The 16739-nt window shown below is 33.7% G+C and overlaps 1 protein-coding gene across 2 annotated transcripts in view; it reads right to left on the bottom strand.

Annotated features, from left to right (window-relative positions):
• Window positions 1–16739, bottom strand: part of Tango1 (transport and golgi organization 1) — a 395672-nt gene that overhangs the window by 193971 nt on the left and 184962 nt on the right. For both annotated transcript variants that reach the window (XM_090398800.1, XM_090398801.1), the window contains exon 10: window positions 795–905. In XM_090398800.1, coding sequence (XP_090254926.1) covers window positions 795–905 — 111 coding nt within the window. The remainder of the gene's footprint in view (window positions 1–794; window positions 906–16739) is intronic.

Genomic DNA, 16739 nt, shown 5'->3' with positions numbered 1-16739 from the left:
TCACCTCTCCCTTCAGGAAATAATGAGCTGCACCTTTTTCCTATCCCACAGAACCAGTTTTATTTTAATTTTTGATATATTTTTTTTTATATCTAATCCACACATGAAAGGTCATGAGACCTATAGCACAGTGATGTATGGGCAAGAGGAATCTCACATTTTGCTTGTAATCTTTGGGGAAGGCAGAGTGGGGGAAAGTGCTCCAAAAAACAGGTAGATGGAATGAAAGAGGTGGTGGTGAAGTTGGCTGGGTGACTTTTAAGATGCACTGTAAAAGAGTGTTGGTTAACAGTGGCTCATGTTTTAATAATTTTGGAGGGGAGAGTGAAGGAAGAATAGTGGCCAATTCAGCAGAGCACTGTCCATTGGAATTCCTCTTGCTACTGTTGGCCATAAAATAAAAGGACCATCCAATTCTATTTGTTTTTCTAACTTATTAAGTGATGCTGATAACAAGTAATTCTCATTCTAGAAAAAAAAAAGTATTATTAACTTTTAAACCAAACATAAATTTTTTTAACATCTTATTTTGAGTTTTTTCAAACTGTTTATACAACTATTTCAAAGGCAGAAAAAAATAAAAAATAAAAACACCTTTAGTGATTATTTATGACAAGGTTTACACACGTAATCTACATACCACAGAGAGGCCCATGCATAAATTAAATTTTATAGAGGTCATTTTCAAGATTATGAACATATGCATTGCTCCAATTCTAACCAGATTTAAGTTTTAATAGCTACTTAGAGATAAAAATTTATTAAAAATAAAACTGCAGTTAAACACATAATACCTCTTTTTCCATTTCCTCTTGGTACTGTTGGAGCCCTTGATTCTTATGGTTATCTACTTCTATTTGTTTTTCTAACTTATTAAGTGATGCTGATAACAAGGAATTCTCATCCTGAAAAAAAAAAAGTATTATATTAAAACTTTTCAACCAAATACAGATTTTTATAATATCTTATTATGAGTTTCAAACTATTTATATAACTATTTCAAAGGCAGAACAAAAAAGACCTTTAGTGATTATTTATGACAAGGTTTACACAAGCAATCTATGTTTTCCTCCTCAGAATTGTTGGCATTTTCTCACTTCACACACACATATATATATATATATATATATATGTGGCATCTCATGCCCATTTCGGTTGGGTGTGCTGTCATTGCTTATGCAACCCACAGTACAAAATTCACATCAATCTAACCATATGATTGCATTTTTATCGATGTATGAAAGTTTTAAGAGGGTATAACACATCAGTGCTCATCTTAATCGTCCTCCTCCTCATCATCAAATTCTTGACATGTACCCTCAAGGGGTGTACAGGATATAATAGTATACTACAGTGGTTCTTAATCGGTGTTCCCCAGAACACTTGTGTTCCGTGAACTGGTTACAAGTGCTCCACTGGTGAAAGATGTCACATGACAGTTCTGAGTGTAATTGGCTACTCTGAATAAAAATGTCCAGGGAATTATTTCCGTTATAACAGAACAATTAACAATATTGGAATAAAAGATTTCAAGTTACTTTCCTTCCTTAAATACACAGAATAATGACTGGATACGAAATCCATTTGGCACAGTCAATATATCGAGTTGTGAATTTTTGTTACAAGTTACAAGAAGAAGAACAATTGACAAGTTAAATTGTCAAAGAATCATACTCTAAAAATGAAATTCCCTGAAATAACTCTTGAGGAATTTTGGATTTTTGTCCAAGCCCAATACCCAACATCATATTTGTGCAAGCTAGGTTTCTTTATTATCCCATATAAACACTAAAAAGAGTGAAAGACTTACAAATATAGAAAAAGAGATGAGGGAAGCTATATCACATATTAGACCTGATATTGCTGAAACCTGCAAAAGCCAACATGCTCAAGTATCACATTACAATAAGTTCCATTTTTATAAAAGGCAAGTCCATGCATATGTTTATTGTTACTTTTATGACCCTAATAATTTTGGTGTTTCCCAAATTTTTCTTATAATCAGAAGTGTTCAGTGACTTTTAAAAGGTTAAGAACCACTGGTATGCTACATGAAAAACTTGCATCATTACTAACTTCCTATCTATAATTTTCCACCAAATCAACCTGATACCTATCAAGACTACAACATTATCAGATCTTATATTTCTGTCTTTTAAGGCACTTTTTACTGTATCGATGCATCTACATCTTGATCTTCCTCTGGGTCTTTTTCCTGCCAAGCTCACAAAAACACTTGTTTTGCTAATCTTTCCTCTCCCATTCTGTTTAAGTGACCATACTACCTGGGATTAGCTCTGTTAATACATTCCTGGATGCTAACAATGTGCAATGTCTTAATGGTCCAATGCAATTAATTGTACGATAACTGAATACTTGAGATGAGTGGAGTAGAGTAGAGTAGAGTAGAGTTGGACCCAAGGGGGTCCAATGGCCCTCCCACGATCAGCCATTGGAACCCCATGGAGGTATCACGTAATAATAATAATAATAATAATACTTTATCAATTAATTGTATCCAAATCTGTGCAGAGTGGAGGACAATGTATTTGTTTTAAGATACTATATATTAGAAAACAATAATGAAGGAGAATGCTATATTTGAATTATTCAAAGCTGTAAAATTTGAAAGAGGAGGAGGACAAAGCTTACCTCCTTCAAGGAGTTTGTTTCCCATTGTAAATATGGGCAAAAAAGTTATAAATTTATTGAAAATTATATATTAAAAACTTGACTATATTATATATAAAAACTTGTTTACCACGTCAGTTCACACTTCATGCATGCAAAACAAATGAACTCAGAAAACAAAAACAGCAACAATGTTGAATTGGATTGGTTGACACAATAACCAATCACACCATCTAGGTTCTATTGTTCCAGAGCTCACTTTACCTCGCCTTCTGAGTGGTTTAAAACTACTAGAATGCTAAGAATTTGATCCACTGCACCATCTGTACATCTTTTCAAAGGTGTATGAATTTTGAATGCACACCCGGGCTATTAATGCGAACATGATGCAATGTTTACGAGTCAAAAAGTGTTCTCTTCATGAAGCATTCGTATATTGTGTTTACTTTTTAGGAATCCTGCGAAGCCTGGAAACAATTAGGAGAGTCTTTAATGGGAACAAGTGCAAAAATTTAATATTGGAGATATTGCTATTTGGCAGATGAGCACCACACACATAGCACACCCTGATATATAAGATTATTGCCTGTGTGCATTCTACTGCTCCTGACCTGTTAGATATTCAGGATATCTAGCATGAAAATCTTTGAGGTTAACTCTCATTCAATACATCTATCTCTGGCCATACACTGGATGTCGTTATAACTCTCCTGTTAATACAGATATTTCAAGGAGTTTGTTCCTTCACCTATTCTTTGGCATGGATGAGAATACCATACACACACTGCCTTCACATCTGATGACCCTTGAAGAGCTTAAGCATCTCAAGATTCAAGAACATTTGCAACCCATACCTAAATATAAATTTTTGTGCAAATTTTTCTTTCATAATGGAAGATATCAGTATGAAAAACCAACAAAAATATTTTGTAAGAGCCAAAACAGGATCTTGTTTTGCTCCTCACAAGGGAGATGCAGATACATCAGATAATTCCTGTTTGCTCAGTTACTGATACAACCACCCTATATAATAATAATTCCTTATTTCTAATTAGGTAAAATTAATTCAGCTGAAAGTATTCAACTGCTTATCTTATACAAATCCTACATTCTTTCCACCCTTAGAATATCATTCTGTATTTAGTGGTGATGTCAATAAGTGCTCTAAAAGCCTTGATTTTCAGAAGAACAATTTACTTTACAGAATTCACACTCATGTTCTGATTCATACCACTATCTCACTGACTAGCATTTTAAATAACAGCTTCACACATGAAAGAGTAGTAAATATAGTATATATAAGTAATAAATTTTATTTAGTTTTCCCTTAGATATGTAAAGCTGTTATTTAAAACATTACGCTAATGTGCATGTCTCCATTAAATGTCTAGTATTCTATTACTGTTTCAGTCATATCTTTTCTTGGTACTTCTGTTATCAATACCATAGTCACTCCTTATCTACGGTTTCAGTTACCTCATAGTCAATCCCGGTCCAAAAATATTAAATGGAAAACTGCAGAAATAAACAATTCATAAGTTTTAAATCATGCGCTGTTCTGAGTGGTGTGATGAAATCTCACGCGGTCCCACTCGGGACGTGATATTATAGTAGCACATACAGTGCAGTATATCCATACTGCACTGTATATGCTACCCACCCATTACTCACTCAGTAGCAAACTTGGTTATTACATCTCGACTGTCGTGGTATCACAGTGCTCGTGTTCAAGTTACCCTGTAAACCCTTATTTTAGTTAATAATGGACCCAAAGTGCAAAAGTAGTGATGCTGGCAATGCTGCCAAAGAGAAACTGTAAAGTGCTTCCTTTAAGCGAAAAGTTCTCAATTTCATAAGGAAAGAAAAGAAATTGTATGCTGAGGTTGCTAAGATTTTACTGACATTCATATAACTTTTATTACAATATATTGTTATAACTGTTCTATTTTATTATTAGTTATTGTTGTTAATCTCTTCTTCATGTAGCTTCCTCAGTGAGAGGGTGCAGCACCATGTCCTTCCAGTTCTTTCTGCTGGTGACTTTCCTTTTTGTTTCTGCATGGACATGTGATCCTGTCCATAATCTTATATCTTCAAACCATGTTCTTTGTTTTTTACCTCTTGATCCTTTTACCATAATTTTTCCTTCTAAAACTGTTAGTATCCTTTGTCCTGTTGACCTCTTAGTACATGTCCAGCCAATCTCATCTTTCTCTGGGTCATTTCCTATAATAAAGATCTCTGTGTTTTCATTCTCTGCAGGACATCTGTCACGTAATTTGTCTATGAGATTTTCAGAGCTCACCTATAGCACCACATTTCAAAAGCCATTATCTGTTGTCTTACCCTCTTCTTGAATACCCAGGTCTCACTTCCACATGTGAAAACTGACCATACTAATCTAGTTATAATTTTTTCTTTGTCTCGATACTCACAGCACTTCTGAGCAGATCATTATTTTTCCAGAAGGCATCTTTAGCTACAGCTATTCTTATTTCTTTATTTTTCTTTCCGTCTGCAGTAAAGTAGGTGCCTAAATATTTGTATTCTGTTGTATATTCAAGTTTCATATTGCTTATGAATATTTCTGGCTTGGATCTGTTTTCTTTTGAGATTTTCATAAATTTGCTTTCTTTGCATTTATATCTAATCCAAACTCTTTACCTTCTTTAATTAGTAGTTGCAGTAATTTGACTAATTTGTTTTTGTGTTTTCTGCTATTAGAATGGTATGATCAGCATATCTAAGATTGTTGTATTTTATACCATCCATGCTAATTCCTAATTTTTTGTTTTTCAATCTTTTCATCACTGTCTCACTATAGATATTAAAGAAATTTGGTGAAAGGATACAACCTTGTCTAGTTCCTCTTTTTATTTTCACTTCAGAAGTCTCAGAGTTAAACAGCTGCATTTTCTGTTTGTGTAAATCATTTTTATAATCTTAAGTAAATGATCTTCTATGTCTAATTTATCTAATAATGTTTTACCTAGTCAAAAGCCTTCTGAAAGTCTATGAAGCATATGTATATGTTCCTATTTCTTTCAGGTGATCTTTCTATTATTTTTTTTTAGTTCCAGGATAACATTAATGGTTCCCATTCCACTTCCGAATCCTTTTTGTTGTTCAATGAATTCACCAATTAAGGCTCTTTCAATTTCTTTGTTAACAATGGTTAAAATAATTTTAGATGCATCGGATATTAGGCTCACAATTCTGTAATCTTCACAATTTTGTGCATTATTTTTCATTGGAATTGATATGCAGAGTGATGCTGTAAAAGATCAGGTAATTCTACTGTTTTATAGATGTGCTGAATGGTGTCCACTAAGTAAGTGTTATTGTAACCAGTCAATAAATTAAATTTTATCATAGGTATATAAGTATAGGAAAAAACAGTATATATAGGGTTCGGTACTATCTGCGGTTTCAGGTATCCACCAAGGGTTTTGGAACATATCCCCTGCAGATAAGGGAAAACTACCGTATTAAAGTAAGAAATCAGCATCAACCACCTCTGCTTCTCTAAATCAATAAAGTTATTATAAACAGCCAGTCATTTAATTGTATGCGAAGATTTCTGTGGTTTAGCAGTTCATAAGAAAGATTCCGGTAATTGAACCATGTTTATCAAGCTAAATGACGATAAAAAACAAACCTAATAAGTTTCTCAAGTCATTTGACTTGCATCTTCAGGGGGTCAAAGGTAACTAAAAGTTTAAACACAAGAAATGAGAAATTACTCAAAATAATTCATTATATACAGTTGTGACCATCTGTTATTAAATTGAATATCCGAATGTACATTCAGTGCAATGCTAAGTTTGAACAATGCTGGATGCTGTCAAGTTCTGTTGTTCACGTTCACAATGTCCGAGGTCTGACTTGGGTATATTTTTTATCAATGCTGACTAAACTTGGTGTAGAATTAGGCCCTGATTTTTGTTACACTGCGTTGGAAGTCTAAGCATGTTTGCAGCTTCCTTAAATTTCCTTATGTAACAAACCATACAACTTCCACCAGCCATAATGTACTCTGGCAAAAAACAAACATGTCTTATATTGAAAAAAATTGTTACATAAGGAAATTTAAGGAAGCGGCAAATATGCTTAGACTTCCAACGCAGTGTAACAAAAAATCAGGGCCTAATTCTACACCAAGTTTGGTCAGCATTTATAAAAAAATATACCCAAGTCAGACCTCAGACAATGCGAACGTGAACAACAGAACATGACAGCATCCAGCATTGTTCAAACTTAGTATTGCACTGAATGTACATTCAGATATTCAATTTAATAACAGTTAGATGGCCACAACTGTATATAATGAATTATTTTGAGTAATTTCTCATTTCTTGTGTTTAAACTTTTAGTTATCTTTGATCCCTGAAGATGTAAGTCAAACGACTTAAGAAACTTGTCGTGTTTGTTTTTTATTGTCATTTAGCTTAATAAACATGGTCCAATTACCGGAATCTTTCTTATGAGCCAGTCATCTATCTGAAGTCCAACCAAAAATGAACCAGTTTTATTTAAAAATAGAGAAATAGCCATCATTCAACAGCATTCTTCCTGGATGTTAATATACAGTTCAGAAAATTATATCAAGTTCACAGTCCTTAATCTACATGTGCACATTTTTTGCAACCTTTTGTGTATAAGATAAAAAAAAAAAGTTCTTGTGTATTACAAAGTATATTCACTCTCCCAACAATATTAACCTCCATTCTATGTTGTAACAGCAATGAATGTGCTTTTATGAATTTATTAAACTCTATTCCACTGCCTATACATGAATTTAGTAGGTGCATTAGGGACACATTCATCCTATAGTTTGATATTTAATCTACATTCCTTTCTCATACCACAATGATTTTACTTAAACCTAAGCGTTTTCATTTTTAATTTACATGTTGGTTATGCTAAGAGATATTACATAGAAAGATCAGCAAGAGGTTTTGGCAGCATGGTGAAAGAAATCCAAAAAGCTGCAGCGTTAGATCACAATGAAAATATTAAGAAAAAAAAATGCATTAAGTGACAAAGCTGCTAAGTGAAGAGAGTGGGATTGTCCAAAGATGGTGGCAGTATTTTGATTGGATTTTAAATGTAAACAATGGTATAGCTGATATAAAAATTAATAAAACAATGAAATACCCCCTCCTACAAGTATGAATTTAAATCAAATATTACATTAGAACATATCTAAAAATGAGATAACCAACATAACAGAAAAGAATAGAAAAGGCAAACAGCATTGATGCAATATAACAACAGAAATACTTAAATATTTACAGACATTACTGATGATCAACAACTGATTTTTACTGAAGTATTGGAGAATGAAAAGATATCTAAGACAATGAAAGGTGATCTAAGATGCTTTTTTCCCAATAGAATTTGCATAAACAGAATTAAAAACGAAACAAAGATGTAGGAAAGCAGTAATGTACTAACATATAAAAAATTGGCATTAGAACAAGGAGATTTTTTTATTTCAAGTAACCAAACAATATACACAGTTTAGAGCTTCCTTATACTTACATTTTATAGATTTTGTCAGAGTACATAGTACAATATATCCAGAGAGAAACATTGTGGATAATCATTAGATAACTATAGATTCCTGATAAATATGTGAGAATTAATAAATAAAGAAAGTAAAAGCTGTGTTACTGCATAGCAAACAATATCATAAATGGTTTGAAATAAGAGTTGTGTAATGTTTGACTACTTTTCAAAATAATCACTGAGTTACTAGTGTAAGGAAAGGAAAAAAGATATTTTGATAACAGATGGAAGATCTAGACTATGCAGATGACAGTCTTAATATCACACCCCTCTGATATATAGAAGCAAAATCAGATACTGTATAATACAACTGAAAAAAAAGTTGAATTTAAAAATATGAATAAAATGCAAGTTCTTAAATTGAACAAAAAATATGCCAGGAAGAAAATTAAAACTGACCAACATACAGCAGAAATTAAAAATTTTATATACCAGAAAGTTAATGATACTGAAAATGGACAAGGATATAGGCCAGCCTGGTTGACTGAGTGGTTAGAGTATCTGCTCTCCAGCCAAAAGGCTGCAGGTTCGAATCCTGCCGTGGGCATGGATGTTTGTGATTGTCTGTGAAAATACTAGTGGTGGTGGTAGGCGGTAGATGGCATTGGTGTAGATGATGAATGTAGTTGGTGGATTGAGTGGTGGAGACAGAGAGGTGTGGAATAGATGCCCTCCCTCGATGAGTCTTTGGACTCCCTGGAGGTGCTATGTAATAATAATAATACAAACTGATGCTTTCAGAAGATTGAATAATATATGAGTATCATCCAGATATCATAATAAAACTAAATATTGATCAATAATAGCAATGTGAAATCACTTCTATTATATGACACAGGGACATGAAAAGTGACTAAGAAGCAGGAAACTTTTAAGTTTTCAAACAGGACTTTTGCATAAAATATTAGTAATATTTCAGTCACAACATATAACAAATAAGTTATATAGATGGACAAAGTAAAAAAGCACTACCAGTGAAATATAAAAGATATAGATAGAAGTAGATTGGTACTGTACTGGGAATGGGTAGAGGAGAAATTCCAAAAGGCTTTGATATAGATCTCTAAAGGAAAGATCAATCCTAACACAGTATAATGGAGAAGGTTGGATTTGATGCAAGACCTGAAGAGAGGCAGAATTAGTTGCCAAAGACAGGATTAACTGAAGCAGATGGGTATCGGCCTAATGTGCCACAGGACAGAAAGAGGATATGTAGGTAGGTAGGTAGGTATTGTACACCCACACTTCATAGAACCAAGCTTGGCAATGTGCCAAGAATACTAAATTCCAGCTAAAGGGAAGAAAGAAATAAAGGATGCACAAATTGGTAACCAACACGTGAAATCATGTGTGCTTTATACGTACATTTTCCAATTGCACAAGCAAAATAGTTACCATTTTAAGAACTAGAATTTTCATAAAAGAAAAGCTAATTTTCCGATGTATAATAATAAACACTCACCCCACGAAACGCATTGATTACCCTAATATTGGAATGGATTCTCCTTCTTCTGACAAGTGCAGAAGTGTCAAAGGGTCTCACATCTGTGGGTATACAGTAGTTAGGTTGAGGGTTTATTTTTCACTAGGTCAGACTATAATAAGTTAGTTTAATCCTTCTTTCAGGCTTACACGGTGATCCGAATACATTTTTGAAAATTATGGAGACAACTACCATGTTTGAATAAAAACTTTAGTTTAATATAACTAAAATCTACATTCGACGTTTGTAGTGTAAGGTCAGACCTCTCAGATCATGCTCGCAACACTCTACACCAAATTGATTGGAAAAGTACCTGCTCTTTATATCGTACAAAAACCTGGTATGAAAGAAAATTTAAAGAAGCCTGTGAAATTCTGATTAACCACCCTAATCGCAACAATAATGGTGGCATAAAAATTCCAAGAATTTGGATGGCACATATTCAGCCTTCTTAGTATCTAGCATGCTTTAGAACTTCAAGCAATTTTCAGCTTTTATTAGAAACTATTCCATACCAATTGGTTGAAATTTATATGTATAATCACAATTTTTTTAAGATTTTTTAAATTTATTTTATATATATATATATATATATATATATATATATATATATATATATAATAATAATAATAATAATAGGACTCCAGCTTTGATGTAGGAAAGGTTTTTTTTTTTTTTTTTTTTTTTTTCACCAGAGGTCAGGCCAATAATTGTTGTAATGGTTGGTCAGTAACTTTAGCAAACCATGTAGATTGTAGTGCAGCTTGCTAGTAGTTTATTTTGCACTTGGTTAGACTATAATAAATTTAGTTTAATCCTTTATCCAAGTATAAGCAAACTTTGTTTGCTTACACTTTCATAAAGGATTAAACTAAATTTATTATAGTCGAACTAAGTGCAAAATACTCTTTCAACATCTTTCTCTAAATCCAGAGTAATTCAATAATAAGGTGGTACACCTGTTGGCAACTCGTATAGGTAAATATGACCTCTCCTATTGCTTCTGCCTTAGTATCTCCACGTTTGAGTCTGCCTCCCACTGACGAGACTTCGATAAAGATCGAAACCAGTCTGGGTAGTGGCCCTTCCTTAATGCATAGCAGTATACATGTCTGCAAGGAGATGTGCTTTGCATTATGGGAGATACTGAGACAAAGGAATGATGAGAGCTTGGTCCACCTTTGCTCGGAGTTGCACCACCTTACCTCAGTCCCGAAGATATTTTCAGGAGCAAACTTTGTTTGCTTACACTTGGATAAAGGATTAAACTAAATTTATTATTGTAGTGCAGCTTGTTTCTCTGTATATGCTCCAGATGATGATGACCTTGATATGAAGGTCGAAACGTCGAGTGTTCATTTTGGTTTATATTAAACTAAAGTTTTGCTCTAACACGGTAGTTGTCTCCATAATTTTCCATAATGTAACAGATTGACATATTTGATGTTAATGAAAAAAAAAAAAAAAATAGATGAGATTCTGCTAAATAACAAATACAAGATATTATATATTCAGATGTTATATTTTATATTCAGGCAATAATGATCAAGGCAAGGAAGGAGTAGCTATAGCATACAACCCTAAAAAAGGATAATTTTCTTGGATTGCAAGAAATATCAAGTAGAGTGATGTGGCAAACAAAATAAGAAAAGTATATACAATGAACTTATTTATTCCTATGGTGCACCACAAGTACTCTAAGAAATGTGAGGAGAAATTTTTTAAGTCATTTGAGAAAGTAGCTGATGCAAAGAAAAAATTGGTCATTGTTGGAGATCTAAATAACAGAGCAGAAAATGAATACCAAACATACAAAAATAGTTTGGAAAATTTAGAAAAACAGCAAAGCTATTAATACTGATAAGTACATGCTGAATTTCTGTTCAGGACATGGAATATTCATTACTAACACCACTAAGTCCTAACATAAAGATAAACTTGAGAAATCATGGGAATATAAACAAGATTATGTATATATGTTACTGTGAAAGACCGAAATTAGAGAATGTCGATATTCTCTGGTGAATGTCGACACATACCAAATACGTCGGTGAAAAACCGACGTATTTGGTTATATTATTATACATTCGAACCATTGCCGGTGTATGTCGACAAGCACAGATAAGCTCTGGTGGGGGTCGAAACGACAAGCCGAGAATCTAACCTACCATGTCTTCATATCAAGCCCTGACTGAACAACACGAGTTTATTTCTATAAAAAGAGCGGCTGCGAAAGAGAATCTTCTACTGCAAGCAACGAAAATGTTACGAACCTCAAAAAGAAAATTTCTTCCTGCTCAAATTGGTGATACCGTACGAATACAAGTCCCTGATGTCGACCGTGGTCATACAGATGCCTGAAATGTGTTGGGAGTTGTTGTTGTTGTTGGAATAGAAGACTCTGACTTTTATAAATTAGCAAATAAAAATGGTACCCTCAAGCACTTTATACCCATAATCAGTTTGTAATTTGTAAAGAAAAGTTATCCATAGATGAGATTTCTTCTCAAGAAATGTCGCTGAGAGAAGCAGCTGCAACTAATTCGAGAAGTGGAGGACAAGGCTATACACGCTGTAATTGCAAAAAGAAGTGTTCCAAGACTAAATGCAGTTGTAAAAGCAAAACTTTCTCCTATTTTGACATATATCATATATTAAAAAGTTGCATTTTTCTCTTAACGTAATAAAAATATTTGTATTCAACATTCACCATCAGTGCATGCTGAATGTCGACATTTGCTGGTGTAAATGAGAAATAACGATATTTAGCAAATATTTCGTAATACACCAAGCAACTATGTGAATGCTCACATTCACTGGAGAATATCAACATTTGCCAGATATCGGTCTTTCACAGTAACATATATATTTTGTTTGGTATATATGGAAAAGGCATATGACAAGGTGAAAAAAAAAAAAAAAGAAAAAAAAAGGTACTGAAATGCTATAGTTATATGGTGTAAAAGGGACTTTATATCAAGCAAATGCATAATCTATATTTAAGTTATAAGTCAGCAACTAGAATTGAAGGAGATACAGGATGATCATTTGATATAAAATCAGGTGGAGAATGGTGCATACTTTCTTAACTGTTATTCATCTACCTAGATCACATTATGAAGAAAAGTAATATTAGGCCTATATCAAAATTTGAAAATTAATCTCAGCTCTTTATGAAGTATTTATGATATCCAAATCACTTCTGTTCACAGAGATATTTAATGCTTAAGAGAAAAATAAGCACAAACAAAAATTCAATAAAATATACACACTTTCAAGTATGCATATTTTAACTCTTAACTTTTATATTGACTTAGCTTTGCATTAGGAACACTCACCTAATAACATGTTTGTCCACCTCTTTGTGCAATCACGGTTTGCAGATGCCTAGGAAAAAGTGTATACAATGGTGTATACCTCCAAATTCCACAAGGTGTTGAATATCCTTGATGCATAACTTGACCCATATCTGCTGCAGCAACTCTTTTAGTTCACACTCATTCCATGAAGAAGGGTCAGCAGTTCTCACACCCCGTTCTAGCATATCCCGCACATGTTCAATTGGGTTAGAGTCAGGGGAGTTTGGGGACCAAAGCAATGAATGTAGCAAATTTGATGTCCTCCAACCATTCAGTAGTTGTACAAGCCTGATGGCAAGGTGCATTATCCTGTGGAAAGATGCCACTGTGGTCAGGGTAGACCTCCCTGTAGGGTTCACCATTCAGTGTTTTTGGGATGATGGACCTAGTGTGTGCAAGGAAAGAGCACCCCCAGACCATAACACCACCTCCACTGGCCTGTTGAATCCCAATTGGGGATTGGGCTTCATGCTGTTCATGCTAAATGCAAACCCAGCCATCAGCATGATGCAACAGGAAATGGGACACATCACCAGATGACCTTTTTCCATCTGTCAAGGTTCAATGCTCCTCATGAGAGCCATTGTTTGCAATTCCTGGCAGTCATCATGGATACCCTTGTTGGTCTCCAGCTATGGAATCCCAGGTGAAGAAAGGTATGGAGCATGGTGCATGTGGAAATTGGGTCAAACTGCTCCACTGTTGTAAAGGTGGGTGAGCTGTGTGACTATTGCACATATGCTGAGATACCAGTTGTGACACCCAACACTCACCTCTAAAATCACCTACATGTGGTTTGCAGAGCGAGCATGAGCAGAGATCCAATGCGAGCCCTTCTGTTGGATCTCTGCTCATGGTTAATCCAGTCCTGGTACACCTTTGATACAGTAGTATGGGAGCAACCAACAAATGCGACTGTTTCCAAAATATTGACAGCTACCATGCTGGCCTAATCTATCTGCCTGCAGTCAAGCTGGTTTATGTTGCCACGTTAACCCATTACTGGCAAATGTTTACTAACTACGTACAGAAGACAGGTGTGCACATTTATAGTAGCTGCATATGACATTGATATCACGTGGTACTTCATTGTTGTGCTTAATATGTAAATTGGAGGAGGGTGGGGGAATCCTAATGCAAAACTAACTCAGTGTAAAACTAGATATAAAGGTTTGATATCTATCTGATATTACATTTTTCTATCATGTATGAATAGGGAAATTATATATATACATACATATAACAACAACTCATGGAAATAGTCTATTAAATAAAGGTTTACCAAATGGTGAATGTCAAATGGTTCACGAGTCTTATTTCAAAAAGAAGTTCATGTATTGCCAACACTGTTTTCTTGGTCTTCCTCTATGTCCATTAATTGGTCTGTAGAGAGTAAGAGCACTGAACATAAGTGAAGGTGGTCCCAACCATCTTAGCTGACTTTTCTGAATTGTTTCAATTAAGTCTTTGTTGGGCTTTCTTCAAGAATGACAGCAATGTGATCTTGCCATGTGTAGCTTAGCTGATCGAAGGCATGTTGTCCCAATGCTATTGATGATACTAACTGCTTGTTGAGTAGTGTTGTTCCATGCCAGGAAAATACATGTAAATATGGCTTGACTGGTGGTTTTGTACATATTAATTTTGGTATTTGAGGTGATGAGATTAGATTTCCAGATATTAGTTAGGCTTTCATGGAATGAAAAACTTTGTGTTTTCTCTTCACTATATGAGTATCGATGTAGAAACCAAGGTACTGAAAATCTTTTATATCTTCAAGATGTGTGGTTATTTAGCCTAATATTTCTTCTATTCTCTTCTTCAAGAGTTTTACTTCTGTTGACCATCAAACCAAATCAGTGATGCATTTTTACATAAATTAATTAGATGGTTTGGGGAATCTGAATGCTAATTAGCACTATTTTCCTTGCTTATGTGGTAAAGACATGTGGTCAACAGAAGTAAAGAGTTTTACTTCTGTTGACCATCAAACCAAATCAGTGATGCATTTTTACATAAATTAATTAGATGGTTTGGGGAATCTGAATGCTAATTAGCACTATTTTCCTTGCTTATGTGGGGTTTGTCCTGATGAAACTTCAAGAGTTATTCAGTACTCATATCTTGTGAGTAGAAACACATAATCAAGGAAAATAATGAAAGATATGGTGCCAGAGTTTCCCTGAAGAACTCCAAGGGAAATAGGAAAGCTCTCTGTCATCTCTCCGTTAACCATTGTCTTGCATGAAAACTCTGCAATGTTCTGCTGTTGCTTTGATTATTTTCAAGGGTATGCTGTAATAAATGAGAATTCTGAACATTCTGTGTCTATTGATTGAAATGAAGGCTTTTGAAATATCTATGAAGTTTAGGATTAAAGAAAAGTTCTTATCTCTTGCTCCATCTAGCAACCTTCTAAGGCATTGAATGTATTCCATGTTTCTGTTTTTCAAGAAACCTGCTTGACTGTTGAGTAGAAGAGATGTAACATCTCGTTCAATTTGATTTAGAAGCATCCTCTATAGATTTTCAATGTGATGGTTGTTTAGATTACCTTTTTTTTTTTTTTTTTTTTTTGAGATAATGATATTATTGGGCTGTCTCTTCACTGTGATGGAATGGTAAATGTAGCTAGAGTTGTAGAATAGATATTTAATAGTCATTTTTTCCAAAGCTCTTTTCCACAATGTTTAATAGTCTTTGCTGTTATATTATCCAATCCTTTCTCATTTTTCACAGGATAACATTTCAAATATGAGCAAGTACAATAATAAGTTCATACCCAAAACTTTTTAAAACCATTTCTTTAATATATCTTCCTGTTTAACTTGAAGAAAACATATACAATACTTATATACAATATTTTGAGCCCCTTTTAAGGTATTTTTTTTAAACAAAGATGCCTAATATACCTCGTGTTGCTGAATCACATTCAGAAAGAGTCAAATAATTTAAATTTAAAAAAAATTCTAAACTTTATTAACTTTAGAATTATAAATATTTACCATAATCATAACAAGACCTTCGATTTAACAAATTTTAAATGAATCCTGAGTTGTCAATAGATGCAGATTATAATTTCTGTCCAGGAATTCCTGGAAAAGTTTCTAATCATCTTTTTTTTTTTTTGTCTAAAGTCCCAGGGAAAACAACTTAAGTTTGAGACCTTTCATAAATATAAATTTACAAATCTGAAACAGAAAAAGTATCTAATTTATCATAATTTTTAATTTTATAAAATAGTATTTTATCATACAGATTATAGATGATTACATTTCACTATGAATTAATGAAACTATTCAATGACTGGTGTTATTTGTTATTTTATACATTGTGTTTCCTTTATAGCCACACATAACAGACATTTTCGTTATACTTAGACACTCCAAGTCAGTTCTTTCACAGCCATTATTCCTCTTATCAGGGTTTCATTAATTAAATAAAAACAAACCAATCACTACCAGTAACCAACAGACCTTTTTGCTATAATTACATAAAATGAAAAGTGGCTCACTGCAGTTATTATACAAAGTAGATTTCATGTAAAGGATGGAACAATTGAGGACTGATGAGAACATATGCATCAACTGCATTTAAAAACAAAGGCTGGAAAAAACTCATTACCTTCAAGTGGACCAAAATATTGGTTGGTTTGTTGTTTTATGGCACGAGGATGCTGTAATCATACTATACCA

Source organism: Typopeltis vanoorti, chromosome 10 (genome assembly GCF_054136105.1).
Source record: "Typopeltis vanoorti isolate ZY-2024b chromosome 10, IOZ_Tvanoo_1.0, whole genome shotgun sequence".
Classification (NCBI taxonomy): Eukaryota; Metazoa; Arthropoda; class Arachnida; order Uropygi; family Thelyphonidae; genus Typopeltis; species Typopeltis vanoorti.
Note: the sequence above shows the minus strand (reverse complement) of the source record. Positions and strands in the feature narration are given on the sequence as shown.